The 17,900-nt window shown below is 42.5% G+C and overlaps 2 protein-coding genes across 2 annotated transcripts; both read right to left on the bottom strand.

Moving 5' to 3' along the window:
- Window positions 1–3,319: 3,319 nt before the first annotated feature.
- LOC106780097 lies at window positions 3,320–4,852 on the bottom strand. The gene has a single exon (XM_014668341.1). The coding sequence runs from the start codon at window positions 4,850–4,852 to the stop codon at window positions 3,320–3,322; it is 1,533 nt and encodes a 510-aa protein (XP_014523827.1).
- Window positions 4,853–6,313: 1,461 nt separating this feature from the next.
- LOC106780110 lies at window positions 6,314–13,058 on the bottom strand. Its single transcript, XM_014668351.2, has 2 exons — window positions 12,850–13,058; window positions 6,314–6,600 (listed from the first exon to the last, which is right to left on the bottom strand). Exons 1-2 carry the CDS (start codon window positions 12,999–13,001, stop codon window positions 6,522–6,524), a joined length of 231 nt encoding a protein of 76 aa, XP_014523837.1. The 5' UTR covers window positions 13,002–13,058; the 3' UTR covers window positions 6,314–6,521.
- Between the last annotated feature and the right edge of the window lie 4,842 nt (window positions 13,059–17,900).

Genomic DNA, 17,900 nt, shown 5'->3' with positions numbered 1-17,900 from the left:
TTCCTCCTCCTTCCTTCCTTTTTCACCGAACGGGAAGTCATTTTCCTGACTTTCCCTAATTCTTCTAAGTTAAAGGAAGTCATTTTCCTGACTTCGTTGGCACGCTGGAGCGTTCCCCCTCCTTATACTACCGATTGGGAGGAATGCCGGAACGTTCCTCTTCCTTCCTTTTTCACCGAACGGGAAGTCATAATTAAGTAATAATGAAATGCCTCATATCATTCAACTCATGGTTTCGTAAGTACATGCTTAACTGTGACACAAAAAGAAATGTTTTAACTGAAGTACAATTTGAGATGAGATATATTCCATGTATTTGGAATCGGCTTCCCGTCCAGACGCTCCAGTCGGTAAGCCCCGTTATTCAAACTTTCACATATTCTGAATGGCCCCTCCCAGCTGGCCGCCAATTTTCCGTGAACCTTCTCCCTCCGAGCTTCCCCAACCTTCCTCCAGACTAGATCGCCTTCGACTAAAAGCCTTGGTCGCACCTTAGTGTTGTATCTTCGCGCGACCAACCTTTTTAGTGCCTCTGCCCGGACCGCTGCAGCTTCCCTTCTTTCTTGCAACACGTCCAGGTTTCCCCTCAGACCTTCTTCATTCGCCCCCGAGTCATTCACCTGTCTTCTCAGTGTTTCCTCGCCCACCTCGACCGGCATCATCGCGTCCGTCCCATAGGTCAGGTTGAACGGGGACTCTCCTGTTGCATCGTGGGGGGAACATCGATACTCCCATAGGACCGATGGTAACTCATCAACCCAAGCACCCTTTGCCTCGCCCAACCTTCTCTTCAACTCTTGTATGATTATTTTATTTATTGCCTCCGCCTGGCCGTTCGTCTGGGGGTGCTCAACCGAACTGGTGACATGAGTTATGCCCCACTCCCGATAAAAAGCTTCCAATCTTTTATCTATGAATTGTCGGCCGTTATCCGTAATGAGTGTTTTGGGCAGCCCGAACCGGCAAATGATCTTCCATACAAATTTCTGAACTTGGGTGGCAGAAATCTTGGCCAAAGGTTCAGCCTCCACCCATTTGGTGAAGTAGTCCACTGCTACCAGCAAAAACCTCATCTGAGACCGTCCGGTAGGCAGGGGTCCAACAATGTCCATTCCCCACTGGGCGAACGGCCAAGGGGACATTATGCCTTGCAACTCCACTGCTGGCCCATGGAAAACGTTCCCGTGTTTTTGGCAGGCTTCACATTTTTGGACGAACGTCATGCAGTCTTTCTCTAACGTCGGCCAGAAAAGTCCTGCCCTCAGCACTCTTGTCCGTAAAGTTCGCCCACCCGTATGTCTCCCGCATACCCCCTCATGCAACTCCTTCATTACATATTCCGCTTCCCTCTCCAGCAAACACTTCAATAAAGGAGTGACGTAACCCCTCCGGTAGAGCTCATCGCCGATCAAGCAATACCGAGCGATCTTCTTGGTCTCCTCGGTATTCAAGGTTTCCCCATCATCTTGCTTCTGAATCAACTGTATTATGTCGTCCTTCCAGGTACTCGTTATTCCCCCGGTAGTAATGGCGCAGCATTCTACCGTCGGCTTGGTTATTACCTGTTTGATTACCGAAGACAATCCTCCTTTTGTGACTCCGCTGGCCAGCTTCGACAATGTATCGGCTCGGATGTTCTCCGATCGGGGAACGTGCCGCAATGTGAACTCCTTGAAGCTTGAGGCCAATTGCTTAGCCTTGTGAAAATATTGCAACAAGAGGTCATCCTTTACCTGGAATTCCCGTTCATCTGCCCTTCGACCAATTGGGAATCTGTTTGACATTCCAGCCGACCCACCGCCAGGTCCTTTGCCAATTCCATCCCGGCCAGCAAAGCCTTATATTCGGCTTGGTTGTTGCTGACTTTGAATTGGAACATCAACGATTGTTCCACCAGTATCCCATTGGGTCCTTCTAAGACCACCCCCGATCCTCCTCCCCTTCGGCTAGATGAACCATCAACCGAAAGTTTCCAACAGAATCCCTCCTCTTCAGGGAGTAGATCAACTGCAAAATCTGCCAAGTGTTGACCCCGTACCGACCCCCTCGGTTCGTACCTCAATCCAAACTCCGATAGCTCGACTGACCACCCTATCATCCGACCCGCCAAATCTGGTTTTCGTAGGATCTTAGCTATCGGGTAGTCCGTTCGTACCACGACTTGGAACCCTTGGAAGTATGGCCGCAACCGCCGAACGGCATAAATTAGGGATAGGGCCACCTTCTCCAGCTGTTGATACCTTACCTCTGCTTCCTTCAAGCTTCTGCTAACGAAGTACACCAGTTTGAATTGCGGAACTTCCTGTACCAGGGCTGCGCTAATGGCCCCCTCCGAAACTGCCAAGTAGATCTACAGTTCGTGACCAGGCTCCGGCCGGCCCATTACGGGGGGCCGGGTAAGAACCTCCTTTATACGTTTGAAAGCCTCCTCGCTCTTCTCATCCCAACATTCCTGTGCGGTCTTCTTCATGGCCTTGACGATCGGCTTTGACCGACCGGCCAGATGAGGGATGAACCGCGACAACAACGTCAACCGCCCTATCAACCTCTGAACCTCTTTCACCGTCCGGGGACTTCTCATCTCCAACACCGCCTTACACTTGTCGGGATTTGCTTCAATTCCCCGAGCGGTCAACATGAAGCCCAGGAATTTCCCCGCCCTTACCCCGAAGGTACACTTAGCGGGATTTAGGCGCATATCAAACTTTCGAAGCTACCCCATGACCTCTTTCAAATCCGCGAGATGCTCCTCAATCGACCGGCTCCTCACCACCATATCATCGACATACACCTCCATGCACCTGCCTATTTGACCCTGGAAGACCTTGTCCATTAGTCTTTGGTATGTAGCCCCTGCGTTCTTCAAACCGAACGGCATGACCTCGTAACAAAAGGTTCCTTGCTCGGTAATGAAAGCGATTTTGTCGCTATCCGGCCAGTACATAGGTATCTGATTATATCCCGAATAGGCGTCCAGAAAACTCATCACCTCATATCCGGACACCCCGTCTACCAACGCGTCAATGTTTGGTAAGGGGTATGTATCCTTCGGGCAAGCTTTGTTCAGATCGGTAAAGTCAATGCACATTCTCCACTTACCGCCGGACTTCTTAACCATGACCACATTGGCCAACCAAGTGGTGTACTTGACTTCTCTGATGAATCCGGCCTCGATTAACTTCCCCACCTCTTCACCTACCGCCCTTCTCTTCTCCATACCTAACCTCCTCTTCTTCTGAGATACCGGTCGCGCATCTCGAAATATAGACAACCTGTGTGAAATAACATCAGGATGGATTCCTGGCATGTCTGATGCAGTCTAGGCGAATAGATCCTTCTTTTCCACCAGCACCCCCTCCAACCTTTGCCTCTCGTCCTCCTGAAGGTCCTTGCCGACCATTGTCACCCGGTCTTCATTTTCCAGGAGACATGGCTGGACTTCTCCCATCGGTTCCACCCGGTCGGTGGTGTCTTCTCTTGGGTCCAACTCTGCAGCCGATACTGCCGAACGGGTCTCGCACACCCTATGCCTTGGGGGTTGCACCTTTAGCCCCGCTGCATAACACTCCCTTGCTACCTTCTGATCGACTCTGACCGTCCGGATTGTGCCGTCGTCCGCTGGATACTTCATCGCTAAGTGTGGGGTAGACACTATTACTCCAAACGCATTAAGACATGGTCGTCCCAACAGCACGTTGTAAGAAGTCTCCGCCTCTACCAGCAGGAAGCGCACTCTTAGCTCTTTTGCCCCCGCCTCCGTTCCTAAGCTCACCCTTAGGTCCACGTATCCCCTTGTATCAACCCGTTCTCCTGCGAATCCCAAGATCTGCTCGTTGAATGGCATTATCGACCCGTCCGGTATTTCCATCTGCTGAAAGGTTTTCCAGTACAGGATATTGGCCGAACTTCCCTGATCGATCAACACCTTTCCCATACTGTACCGAGCGATGATAGCCGTTATGACCATGGGGTCATCCTGGTATGGGTCCGGTGCATGGAAATCCTCATCCGAAAATGTTATGGATGGCATGGTTCTTCTGTCGATCCCCACTTTGTTCACGCTATGCAAGTTTCTCAAATGCCGCTTTCGGGCGGCCGAGGACGCCCCTCCTCCAGCAAACCCGCCCGAAATGGTATTTATTACTCCTCTCAAAGGCCTATCTCCACTTCCCTCGCCCTCCGTCCGTTCGGCGGTCGGTTGAGCCCTCTGGCCGACCGGTAATTGACCTCTGTGCCTTCCCGTGGCCCCTCTCGGGTTAGGATTCTCCCTACGGACAAACTCCCTCAGGTGCCCAGCCTGTACCAAACTCTCTAACTTGTCCCTCAACGTGACACAATCCTCTGTAGAATGTCCCATGTTCTGATGATAACGGCAATGCTTACTCTCATCTGCTCCCCGAGGGGTCGGGGACCGTGCCACCGTCAGCAGATTAGCCCTTACGGCTTCCTCCAGGACTCTCACCCTCGGGGCACTCAACGGAGTGTGATGGAAATACTGTTGCCCTCTTTGTACCTCCGCCCCTCGCTTCACCGTCATCCTATGTTCCCCTCCGACCGACCGTTTTTCTCCTCTTCGGTCCCGCCCTGACTTCTCCCTCGTTATTCCTTCTTCCCCCTGATCGTTGCGATACGACCTCCCCTCCTCTATTCGTATAAACCCTACCAGCTTATTCTGCAGCTCACCCATAGACTGGGGTTCCTCCTCGTACAGATAATCTACGAAAGGACCGGGTCTAAGCGCTGTTGTAAGCGCGCTTACTATCAGCCGTTGGTCTACGTTCCGCACCTGCCGAGCGGTTCGGTTGAAGCGCTCCATGAACCCTTTCAATGACTCTTCCCGCCCTTGTTTCATCCTGACAAGGGTCGTATAAGTCAAACCTCGCGAACGGTTTGAAGCGTACTGCTGGCTAAACAACTACCTCAAGGTAACGAACCAATTAATGCTTCGAGGTGGCAGTGAGTGAAACCAATCCAAAGCTTCATCCTTCAAGGACAAAGAGAATACCCTGCACCAGACCAGCTCATTGGATGAATAGACTGCCATAGCATCTACGAACGATCTCAGATGCTTCACCGGATCCGACGTGCCTCCATACTTCTCGACCCACGGGAAAACCTTATTCTGCGGCATTACTGCCCCCAGGACGTTATGAGTGAACGGGTGCAACCCCTCAGCCTGATCGAACTGGTCTTCATCCTCCCAAATCTCTTCGCACTGCGGATTCTGCCTTGCGGGCTCCCTATGCCCCTCCGGGTTTTCCTGGTCGCGCCCTATGTTTTCCCCACCTCTGCCCCTTCCCCTTCCTTGACCGTCTCTCCCCCTCCCTCTCCCGTTTAACCCCTCTCCTCTACCGATTCCCCTCCCGTTCGGCCCATCCCCCCGACCAACCCCTCTTCCTACTGGCCCTTCCCCCCGGCCAGTCCCTCTCCCTGCTGGCCACTCCCCCCGGCCAGTCCTTCTTCCTCGACCTCCTCCTACAATTTCCCCTCCAACAGCCTCTCCCACCTCCTCCACCGATGGCCGCCGACTGACCTCCTCATCCCCAGAGTGGATCGTTTGCACATTCACCGATTGCACCGAAGCTCCTACCACCACGTTCTCTCGCTCTGCTCGCAGAGCCGCTATCTCCGCCCTCATTTCCTGCATCTGTCTCTGCATCTCCTGCAGAACTTGCAACTGTAATTGCTCAGCCATTGTGTTCGTTTCTGGGTAAATCACGATTTCGGGCCCCACGGTGGGCGCCAAATGTTTCGGTGTTAGAGCTCGAGACCGAACCAACCCACTAGTCCTGCTTCCGACCGTCCGACCTGTTCGTCCTAACGGTATATTGTAGGGATCAACCGGGAGGTCCTGCAAAAAGAACACTCTGACGCCCAAGTCAGATAGTAGATCAGCTAACTGGACCGATTTAGATTGGATTCAAACTTACTTTACCTGTCCTGCTGTTCCTATTTATAGACTGCGTATTCGTAACTGACCATTAATTTCATTGATTTGCCATGCCTTCCGTTACATCTCCATCAAAGCCCATTAATGCTTCTTCAACCCCACATCTGCTTGATCCACACCGTCCGGCCCTAGGTCGCCTTCGCCCCCTGCAACCTTGACAGCCGGCCCGACCGGGCTTCCTCCACTGCGCTCAACCCGACCGACTCGACCGACCCTCCTCCACTACAGATACTATGTTAAAAAATAAATTTTAAACTTAAATCAACCTTAAATGAACCATATCACTGTAGACACCAACATAGGAAAAGAAAAAGAGAGGAAAATAAGAGTAAATTTAGATATATGAGTTTTTTTTTTTTTTTCCCTAAAACGATCTAAGTTTGGTTAAAAAAAAATCACCTTACAATGTGGTAAAATGACTTGCAATCCAAAGTCAATATTTTAAATTCGAAGAACTTACAGCGAGATGTAACTGGAATGAGGAATAACCAAAATTATCATGTCATATTATTTCCAACTATACGTAACTCAAGAGTAATATGTAGTAAAAGACTCAAAAAACATGTATCCATTAATGTTTGTCCTCCTTATGAATGCCTTTAGGAGGAACCTTTGAATCAAGTTCTTTGGGAATGGACCTCTCCATTGACCTATAAAGATGACACAAACTATGTTACAACATAAGCATTGAGACACTCTTACTAGTACGACAAGATTACACGTTTAAAGCATTATTTTATTACGCAAAGTGCGTAGGGGTTTTTCTATGAATTCTCTGACCTCAAAAAGGTAAATAACAAAAATACCCACAAAGCAGATAAAGGAAACAATACTTTCAAATATCCAAATCTGGCAAAACAGATTTCATGGACACATTTCGATAATCCAAGTGGCAATAAATTTCAATCAGCACAAACATCTTAGTCATTGTAGAATTCAATTTTCATTTTTAAATAATCAGCACATTTCAACAGTTTCAGGGGCCAATAGATATGACGTCCTATGAGCTCACTAGCCAATTTCAACTAATCCATTGATCAGTCAACTGATCATATCCGATTCATGAAGGATTTGTTATCTCTCTGAGGCAGAATATGATCGAAGACCATTCTCCAATCGCAGTGATATTGGTCAAGGATAGCTTTGCGCACCCAGAATCAGTCACTAGTTACAGGTAGTGACCATTATCCCAAACAATACAACTACTTGATCAAAATGCGCATAAATAATCATGTGTCTGTGCAATCCTTGCAATGCATGACTCAACCCTTATTTTCATTCCATTATTCATCAAACAAATCTTGACATATCATAATCATTGAAATGATCAAACATGGCAATCTACGCTTCCACATGTTTTTTTATCATCTTACCCACAAATCAATGACTCATTAAAGCAAACATATTCTTCCGGAATCATTCCATACAGGTTCTTTCTTTAATATTTAAACATCATACTATAACAAGTACAATATATATCATAAATATTATTATTGTTGTAAATACTTAAGGTGTGCTATTTTGGGATCTGTTAATACTTACCCTACAACTTCAAATAATATATACAGACACATACCATGCTCATTTTTCCCATTTTGCCTATTCCTGCAAACCTCACCTTACAAGCCGGTTTTATAGGATTAAGTTAGGCTTAAAGTCCACTTCTTAACATGGTATCAGAACTATAGTTAGAGCCTATCCCAGTGATATTTGCTGTTTGTTGGGCATATTGTTCTATCCGCTATCAGTCCGTTATAGGACCATCCATTAGTGTCTAGTCTCATGCTTGAGATGATGTCTATACCTAGGCGTGAGGGGGGTGTGTTAGAAATCCCACATCGACTAGAGATAAGACCAATTTATAATACATAAGTAGGTGCAAATCTCACCTTACAAGCCGGTTTTGTGGAGTTGAATTAGACTTAAAGTCCATTTCTTAAAATATTATTAGTATTCTTATTGTTGTAAATACTTAAGGTGTGCTATTTTGGGATCTATTAATACTTACCCTACAACTTCAAATAATATATACAGACAAGTACCATGCTCATTTTTCTCATTTTGCCTATTCCTGCTAATTGGATTTTAAAGGAGTTAAATCTTAGCCATACTGTTTTCTCTCGTAAATTAATTATTCACACTGCACCTACCTGCTCATGATAGAATTACATCTCACACAACTGCGTGCATACCAAAATAGCCACTCTGCATTGGAATTAATAGATTATACTTTCAGTAACTAATCACTTCTTAGTCCCTTTTACTAGACACCACTCCCTCTTAGTTCAGCATCAAAAATCAGCAGCAGCATCATTGCAAAGCACAAATGAATGTTCCCAGTTGCCATCAGTTCCATGCTCTCTCTCCTCGCTAACACACTAACCCCAAAGCACATTCTTAGTAATCAGAACACAGCCCATTTGACTAATGCAAGGCTCAAAACATTACTACCACATCGGCTTATATGAAGGATTACATCCCATAGAACTCACTATGTCAGAATGTTTATAGAAATGCCAAGTCACGATATTTCCTTACATAGAATAAGTTAGTTATTAAAATTGGTAGATTGTTATTTTCGTTTTGTAATTTCCTTTGCCTACAAATCAGAAGTACCCTGTGATTGTAACTAATTCTGATTGTAACTTTTCCTTTTGATGGTTCAGCCACCTTCCCCACCACCACAGTTCCCCCTTATAACCCCAACTCGTCCGACGCCCACACATGAAACTCAAAGTTCCTTTGGTTGGATCTTTAAAATTTCCCAATTTTTTATTATAACAATACACTAGAACCGAAACACCTTCAGGTAGCCTCTTTCTATATGGATAGACCAGCTCTCAATTAGTCACATCTGTTATAAAACTTAAATTAGAAAATTTATTGTTGGTTGGTATTCCTAGATAGCATTAATGGTTTTAGGTGGCAGAGACATCATGACTTATCTCTAGCATTTGAAAAGACAAAAACTTTTGATTTATCTCTGGCATGTCAAGAGGCAAACCTTTTGCCCATAAATACTTGTATCAGCTCATTCGAAATAATGCAAAGAAAAGAAAGCGTTTTTAGTAAAATCTGCCAATTCTTTTTGCCTTCTTGTTGTCAACAAATTGGCATCAGAGTGTGTGTAAGGTGAAAGAGAGAGAGGAGCGACTAAGAGAAAACGTCATGGTGTGCGCAGGCAGAGAGAGAGGAGCGAACTAAGAGTTTTGTTAGGTGGGTAAGTTGAGTGTAAACACCTGAGAGAAATGGCAGGTCTAACCAATGGCATCCCGCTACCCAAGTTAACAAAAGATGTTAACTATGACAATTGGAAGGTGCAAATAAAAGCCCTTCTCGGCTCCCAAGATAACTGGGATGTGGTCGAGACTGGGTATGAGGAACCGGCAAGTACAAATGGATATTCAAATGCTCAGTTGAACACGTTGAAGGCCATTCGAGCTAAAGACAAGGCGGCTTTGAATCTGTTATACCGAGCTGTTGACAAATCCGGCTATGAGAAGATAGCAAATGCAAAATCTTCCAAAGAAGCATGGGATATACTCGAAAAGGCAAACAAAGGAGACGAACGAGTGAAACAGGTCCGACTTCAAACCCTTAGGGGCGAGTTGGAAAACATGAGGATGAACGAGTCCAAAAGCGTATCTGAGTTCATTACTCGGGTGGAGACCGTGGTGAACAAACTGAAACAGAATGGTGAGAATCTTTCATCAAACCAAGTTGTTGAAAAAATTCTAAGGTCATTGAGAGATGATTTCGAGAATATCGTATGCGCAATAGAGGTGTCAAAGGATCTATTAACGCTCACCGTTGAAGAGCTTGCTGGGTCCCTGGAAGCACATGAGCAAAGACGGAAAAGCAAGAGGGGGGAGTCCCTTGAACAGGCTCTCCAGGCAAAGGCAACAATAAAAAAGGATAATGTGTTTTATGCTCAAAGTACCAGAGACCAAGGAAGAGGCAAAAGCCAAGGTGGTAGAGGAAAAGGAGAACGAAGAAATGAGCAAGTCGGCCAACAAAACTAGCGTGGCCGAGGTCAGGCCCGAGGTGGTCGAGGTCAGACTCGGGGTGGTCAGACAAACACAAACAACATTTAATGCTATAACTGTGGGAGGTATAAGCATCTTGCCAAGGATTACTACTCGGTAAAATGCTATAACTGTGGAAAGATGGGCCATATTTCCAAAGATTGTAGGTCTGAGAAGAAAATTGAGGAGCCAACAAACTTCCTTGCCGAGAAAGAAGATGAAGGATTGTTGCTAGTGACAAATATTCCAGAAACCGAGGTCAAACCGAGCTCTTCTAATAATTCGGTTTGGTACTTGGACACCGGCGTAAGTAACCATATGTGTGGCGACGAGAGTTTATTCAAAGTACTTTCAAAGGTGGAATCCAGATTTGTTTCTTTCGACGATGCTTCAAAAGTAACTGCCAAAGGTCAAGGAACAATCTGGTATCAACAGGAAAATGGGCGAATCGGAGAGATCAGAGATGCATACTATGTACCCGATCTCAAAAGCAACATATTGAGCATGGGACAGATAATGGAGAAGGGGTACTCAGTTCTGATGAAGGACCGAGAATTACAACTAAGAGATAAACTCGAGAAGTTCATCGCCCAAGTAGAAATGAAGAAAAATCGCATGTACAAACTTGAGTTGAAAATAGTTCAAGATAAATGCATGCAACTTGATATGGAGGACGAGGCCATGAAGTGACATTTGATGTTCGGTCATCTTCACTTCGGAGGGTTGACCGAGTTGGTGAAAAAGGAGATGGTGCTCGGACTGCCTAAAATGGAATTCGAAAAGAGGTTCTGTGAAGAATGTGTGATCGGAAAGCAAGCGAGGACTTCTTTCCCGCGAAGCTCTGAGTACCGAGCAAAGAAGCAGCTTGAACTGATCCATACTGACTTATGTGGGCCAATAACTCCAGAATCATTTAGTGGTAAGAGATACTTCATCTCTTTCATTGATGATTTCTCAAGGAAGACGTAGGTTTACTTTCTGAAGGAGAAGTCAGAAGTGTTTGAAACTTTCAAGAAGTTCAAAGTGATGGTAGAGAAAGAAACAAACAAAGTCATCTAATGTTGAAACATGGAATTAAGCGTTTCTTAAAGGCTCCATATTCTCTGCAGCAAAACTGTGTAGTAGAACAAAAGAATCGAACCATTCTCGACATAGTTCGATCTATGTTGAAAGGGAAGAGTATGCTGAAGAAGTTTTGGGCAGAAGCAGTGCAATGCGCAGTCTATGTGCAAAATAGATGTCCACATGCAAAGTTGGGAAAGAAGACGCCTCAGGAGATTTGGAGTGGTGTGAAGCCGAGTGTCTCTCATCTAAAGGTGTTCGGTAGCGTGGCCTATGGGCAAGTACGAAGTCAGCACAAGACAAAACTTGAAGATCGGAGCAAGAAGTACATATTTATCAGGTATGATAAAAATTCTAAAGCATATAAATTGTTTGATCCTGTTAACAAGAAAGTAGTGGTGAGTCGAGATATTTAGGTGGAGGAAACGAAGGAATGGTGCTGGTGTAACCTGGTCGAAAAAGAAACTAGCTCGGAGATTTTTGTACTTTCAACAACAACCACCGAGTCCTTAGATGAAGAAACACAGCCTCGACAGCCTAGGATGATAAGTCTACAAGAAATATACGACACTACAAATGAAGTTCATGTTGTATGTCTTCTGGCCGACTTTGAAAACCTGAGTTTTGAGAAAGTTGTCTAAGAAGAGAAGTGGAGAACAGCCATGATGAGGAGATTGGAGCAATTGAACGCAACAAAACTTGGAAATTGACCGACCTTCCTGAAGGAGCTTGACCCATTGGAGTAAAATGGGTGTACAAAAAGATGAATGTTGAGGGAGAGGTTGAGCGTTATAAGGCTCGACTTGTGGTAAAGGGCTATAGACAAAAGGAGGAGATAGACTATGATGAAGTATTTGCTCCTGTCACGAGAATGGAGTCAATCCGACTCCTGATCTCGTTAGTTGCTCAGAACAAATGGCAAATTCTACAGATGGATGTGAAGTCGGCCTTTCTAAATGGAGTGTTGAAAGAGGAGGTGTACGTCGAGCAACCACTCGGGTACATGAAGAGAGGAGATGGGAAGAAAGTGCTGAGATTGAAAAAGGCCCTCTATGGACTGAAGCAGGCTCCTCGTGCATGGAATGAGAAAATTAATGGGTATTTCAAGAAAACTGGGTACGAGCAATGTCCGTACGAACATGCTTTGTACACAAAGAAATCAAAAAAGGATATGATGGTAGTTGCTCTCTATGTCGACGACCTCATATTCACCAGAAGCAACACAAAGCTAATTAAGGAGTTTAAAGAGGCAATGGAAAAAGAGTTTGAGATGACATACTTAGGCCTGATGAAATATTTTCTTGGCCTAGAAGTGAAGCAATCGGAAGAAGGGATTTTTATATCCCAAGAAGGGATTTTCCTCGTAAGACCTCGTCGCAGAAGATTTCACACCCGACTACCTTGGTCCTTCCATAGAATAAGTTAGTTATTAGAATTGGTAGATTGTTATTTTCGTTTCGTAGATTCCTTTTCCTACAAATCAGGATTTTGATTTGTATGTTTCTTGTAATGGTTATACATAGCCTTTCGAAGGAATGAAAAAGGGGCTTGAAATCAAATATCTGTTTCATTTCTCCTCTTAGCCATCAATTAAGGAATAAAACACATAACACACATTCATACTAATCAATAAGTTTTCTTAAAAAAACAAAACCCCTAAAATGTTTACTCAACGATTTACGACGTTCAATATCACATAAAATTTCGCTCCTCCAAAACCAAAATTCCAATTCAGTCTTTCTTTTATGAGTAGCCGAAAAAAAAACTCAAACTTTAATTAAAACTAAGAAGAAAGAGAGTAAAAGTACTGACCTGGAAGAGGCAGCAGATTCTTCTTCAAGCCAGTTGCGAATGTGCTTGACGTTCCGGCGGAAGATGGAGGCAGATTGCTTGACGTCACTCCTGAGCAAAAGCACAACGGCGCCTACACCCGCAGCGGTCAGCACGAAATTCGTCAATGCCATGCCTTCGCTTTGCACTCAACACACGACTTAGGATGCGGCTTTTATGCCTCGCAGGTTATAACCACCTAGACAAAGATTTCCTTATTTAGTTCCTATTTTGCGCCATCTCATGGTCAAAACATAAATTCTTAATTTTACAATAAAATCAAAAAGAGTTTTAACTTTTATTCATTGTTAATCTATGTTGTTCTTATACTATAAATTAGTTAAAAAATATTTGTTGATATGGTTTTTAAGACAATTACTACAAAAATACCCAAACTTATTATGATGATGGTTTAAAAAATTTGTGATGATTTTTAATTAAATGATAGAGAAAAAAATTATATCATAGTGTAAATACTATATTTTTTGAAATTTATTAGTTTATTATAATTATTTATAAAAATATCAAAACAATCCAATTAAGTATGTTAAGTAAAAAGATTATAGGTTTAAATCTTTTTTGGTCCCTAAGTTAGATTTGATACATTTTTCATATCATAGGAACTAAAGGTTGATATTTTTAAAAGCGGGAACTAAATTGAACATCAGAATTTAACTTAGAGACAAAAAAGAGTTTAAACCAAAATTATATTTAAATTTATCCTTAAATTTAAAGGTCATTTTAAATTGATTATTGAAAAAGATATTGCGACAACATTTTTTTTTATAAAATCATAAAACTAATTTTAATAATTCAATATTAAATTAAAAAGTATATTAAATTATTTAGTTAAAAACCAAAGAAAACAAGTGTAGGATAGTTCTTTTTAAATTGATTATGAGAAAGATATTTCGAGAACGTGTTTTTCTTAATAAAATCATTTTGCAACTATATTTAATAATTCAGTATTAAATTAAAATGCAAATTAAATTATTTGGTAAAAGTATAAAGAAAGAAATTGTGAGATGTTTTTGTCACCTTTGGAGCTTTGGATTTGTTCTCACATATGGTGTCACTATTTTGACCTCAACTCCATTGAGATAATACCGTTAGATGAATCATTGCATTTGAGGTAGTTAATGCAAGTTAAAGGAGGAAGAGAATTTTAATTTCCTTTGGCCTCAACTCCCAGACAATGTAAAACTATTTGGTGTACCAAAATAACCTACAAGTCAAGGGCTAAGGGGAACAAGGGTTCATCTTTAGAACCTCAATTTCGTTCCTATAAGTGGTGTCAAATGTTTTAATCTTAATTTGTTGAGATAAATCATTAGTATAAATCATGCATTTGAGGTATTTGTTGATAAGGAGAGCAATATGAGTGTTGAACCCAATATCTGATGTGTTTAGTTTTTGGATGACAACACATTGATTGTAACAACACATTGATGTTGTCACACTAGTGTAGAAAGGACTTTAGACGTCTGTTATTTTGGGCTTTTAACGTCTGATTTTTGTTCGACATCTATACGGGTGACGTTAATGAGACGTCGGACCTATATAGGTCAGACGTCTATATAGAAGTCCGATCCATACAGGTCCGACATCGCTAAGGTTGCTCCTGACTAATGGTGATTTGAGTTTGCACATTTATATTTTAGTTGAAGAGAATGTATTGTATATTTTTTTTATATGATGGTTTTAAAAACGTAGTGGAGAGAATTGGAGAGTACAAAACGCAAGAAATCGTCGCCAAAGAACGCTGCCCAAGGACACGAGAGTAACTACACCAAAACACAACAAAACGCATTTTAATCGGTTCAAATGAAAGATAATGCATCAAAGAGTGATGTAATCGGAGTAAAACTAATTTAAAACAGTGCAAAACTGAGAAAATGTACCTGAAAAGCGTAACCCATAGAGAGAAAACGCGACGAAGATGATGAACAATGAGTGCGCATAAAGACTGTCTCGCAATCACAGTGTTTTAATGCCGACATTTAGAAGTCGGTTCCCCTATAACAGACGTCTAAAGGGCTTTAGAAGTCGGTTCCCCCCATAACAGATGTCTAAATGAAGTCAAAAAGTGACTTTTTAAATTTCTAGGTTTAGGGTTTAGACGTCAGTTCCCCCAATAACAGACGTCTAAAGGGCTTTAGAAGTCGAAGTGGCGGGATCAGACATCTAAATGGAGTCAAAAAGTGACTTTTTAAATTTTTGGGTTTAGGGTTTAGACGTTGGTTCCCCCAATAACTGACGTCTAAAGGGCTTTAGAAGTCGGAGTGGCGGGTTCAGACATCTAAATGGAGTCGAAAAGTGACTTTTTAAATTTTTGGGTTTAGGGTTTAGACGTCGGTTCCCCCAATAATAGACGTCTAAAGGGCTTTAGAAGTCGAAGTGGCGAGATCAGACGTCTAAATGAGTCAAAAAGTGACTTTTTAAATTTTTTGGTTTAGGGTTTAGACGTCGATTCTCCCAATAACTGACGTCTAAAGGGCTTTAAAAGTCGGAGTACCAGGATCAGACGTCTAAATGGAGTCGAAAAGTGACTTTTTAATTTTCTGGGTTTAGGGTTTAGACATTAGTTCCCCCAATAATTGACGTCTAAAGGGCTTTACACTAGTGCAGAAAGGGCTTTAACGCTTTGTTCTTTTGGGTTGATTTTACTGTTAACGGAGAATTGCAAAGACGGATGGAGGATTAAGCTCGTGTTCTCATCAGTTGATTTGCGCTGATTTGCGATCAAATAAATCAGCTGATTTGCGGGATAGCACTGTTGAACCCATCCCGCAAATTTGAGAAGATTTGTGGCGATTGTTAGGGCAAAGACGTATATACCCCTGTACGAAAAATACACTTTCAACAGCAACCTAATAATACATGAAATTAATATTAAGCCACTATGCCTTGATAAGACAAAAGCCATGCACTGTGCTTTCACGAGTTTTGCAGTGGCTACCATGTGATGACCCTGCTCGGCGTGCATTTCTTTGTGTCACACAAAGCAAGCTTTTGCAGAGCAGTGCCGAGATTCCCTGCTTGACAAAACAATGCACTGCGTGAAAGGAGAGAATCCTGGCTGCCATCTTTGAATTTGAAAACAAAGTCTGACCACAACACCATTAATACAACTGTGCTTGGTAGATAAGTTTGGTGTGTATTAACTCATCCTGTGTTTACATAAAGAGGTAGCAAGTTTGAAGATATTCAGTTTGAGGAGCTTTGCGTCTGTTTGAGAGTGAGCAGTTGTGGACCAGGTAATCTATCCTTCCATTCTTTATGTGTTTGTTGCAGGTTCAAGCCATTTCCAACATCACCAAGACCGTTCGACGAGGAAGAATGGTGTTCATGATGATGAGGGAGTCCATGCAGCCAACCAAACGTGCAAGGAGGGGTTAAAGAAGTGAAGAAGAAAGTGGAACGAGAGGCAAACGGCGTGGTTCCAGCATTGTGAAAGTTTCAAACCAGGTTTATCCGGATATATTCATGGCGTATCCGGATCGAGGTTGCTGAAGATCTTGCATTAACGGTCTATCCGGATACAAGGGTGGCGAATCCGGATCCAACTCGTCGAACACCTTCCATTGACGACGATCCGGATCGACGTTCTCGCAAGCACTTGGCATATCCGGTTCCGTCTTCTCCAGCAAGTTCGGCGCTCTGGTTCGAGGTGGTCCTGGCGTAGTTTTCGGTTCCGTGGTGGAAGGACTTCGACGGAAGGTGTTTGGGTGCTGCCGGCGTCGTTTCCGGTTGAGTGGTACGTCACTGTTGTTGACGAGAAGGGCGCTGATGGAGGTTGGTCTGTGAGTGGTGTTCGGAGTGGTGTGTGAGTGGTGTTGGCGACGGTGGCTTTGGTGTCGACGAGAAGGGCGGTGGAGGTTGGTTCGTTGATGCAGCACTTGGTTCGTAGATGCAGCAGCAGCAACACAGAAACAAGGAGTTTAACATTTGGTTTTTTTTCCAGCAGCCTAGCCTAACCATTTGTATGTGTTGCAGGTTTTTTGTAAGCATAAGGTGCATTTCAGAGTCTAGGGAGGTGAAGTATTTTGTAAGGTAATTATGTTATGACTTAGACATTTGTTTGTTGTTCTTCTTTGAGGTGCTGAAACTGTTAGAATAACACCAATTTTTCTCATGTGCAGAAGTATTTAGCATCTTTGTAGAGGTTTGTGGACGTGATCATACAGTAAAGAGCAGGTTCTACGCATTTGTTGGTATAAATTTAATTTTCATTGTATTTGTTTATATTTTTGCTGAGATACAAATGTTTATTAGTTTGTGTTTGTAATGAATTCAGTTATAGTGTGGAAAGGAGTCCCTCCAATTACAACTTCCTAAAGTAAGTTGTGAAGGTAGATACTGTACTTTGTTTGGAATTTATAATTAACCATTATATGATATAAGATATTGATGTGCTTATTTTTTTACAGGTTGCTTTTGGAATTGTGACTAATTTACTACATAGTATTGGTCGAATTGTTGCTTCAAATCTTGGTTGAAAGGGTATTCAGCATTGCTTCAAATCTTGCTTCAAAGGATCATCAGTGTCTTCAAGAGGTATGTATGACATTGCTAATGAAAGTCTGGTTTTTGTACTGAACATGTTTAATGTATTTTGTATAATTATTATATGAATGTATGAATATATTTAATTAACATATTATTATATGAATATATCAATTTAATAGTACCGTTTATTTGAGTTTTGTTTTTGAAGTTGTTAAATTGTATATATTTGGTTATTAAATATATTGCAAGAAGAATTAGATTTATGAATATATATTATGTTTTTTGTATTTTTATAACTGATTATATGAATATTTTTTACGTATTATGTTTATTTAATGTAATAATGTATTATGTGAAAATTAATGTATAATATTTATTTAATGTATTATGTGAAATTTAATGTGTAATATTTATTTAATGTAACAATGTATAATAATTATTTATAATATTAAGATATGATGTATGAATGTATGACCAACTGTTTGTTTGATTAATATATGAATGTATGATTTTAATTATAGTAT

Source organism: Vigna radiata, unplaced genomic scaffold, assembly GCF_000741045.1.
Source record: "Vigna radiata var. radiata cultivar VC1973A unplaced genomic scaffold, Vradiata_ver6 scaffold_146, whole genome shotgun sequence".
Taxonomy (NCBI): domain Eukaryota; kingdom Viridiplantae; phylum Streptophyta; class Magnoliopsida; order Fabales; family Fabaceae; genus Vigna; species Vigna radiata.
This window is presented reverse-complemented; position numbering and strand designations above follow the sequence as displayed.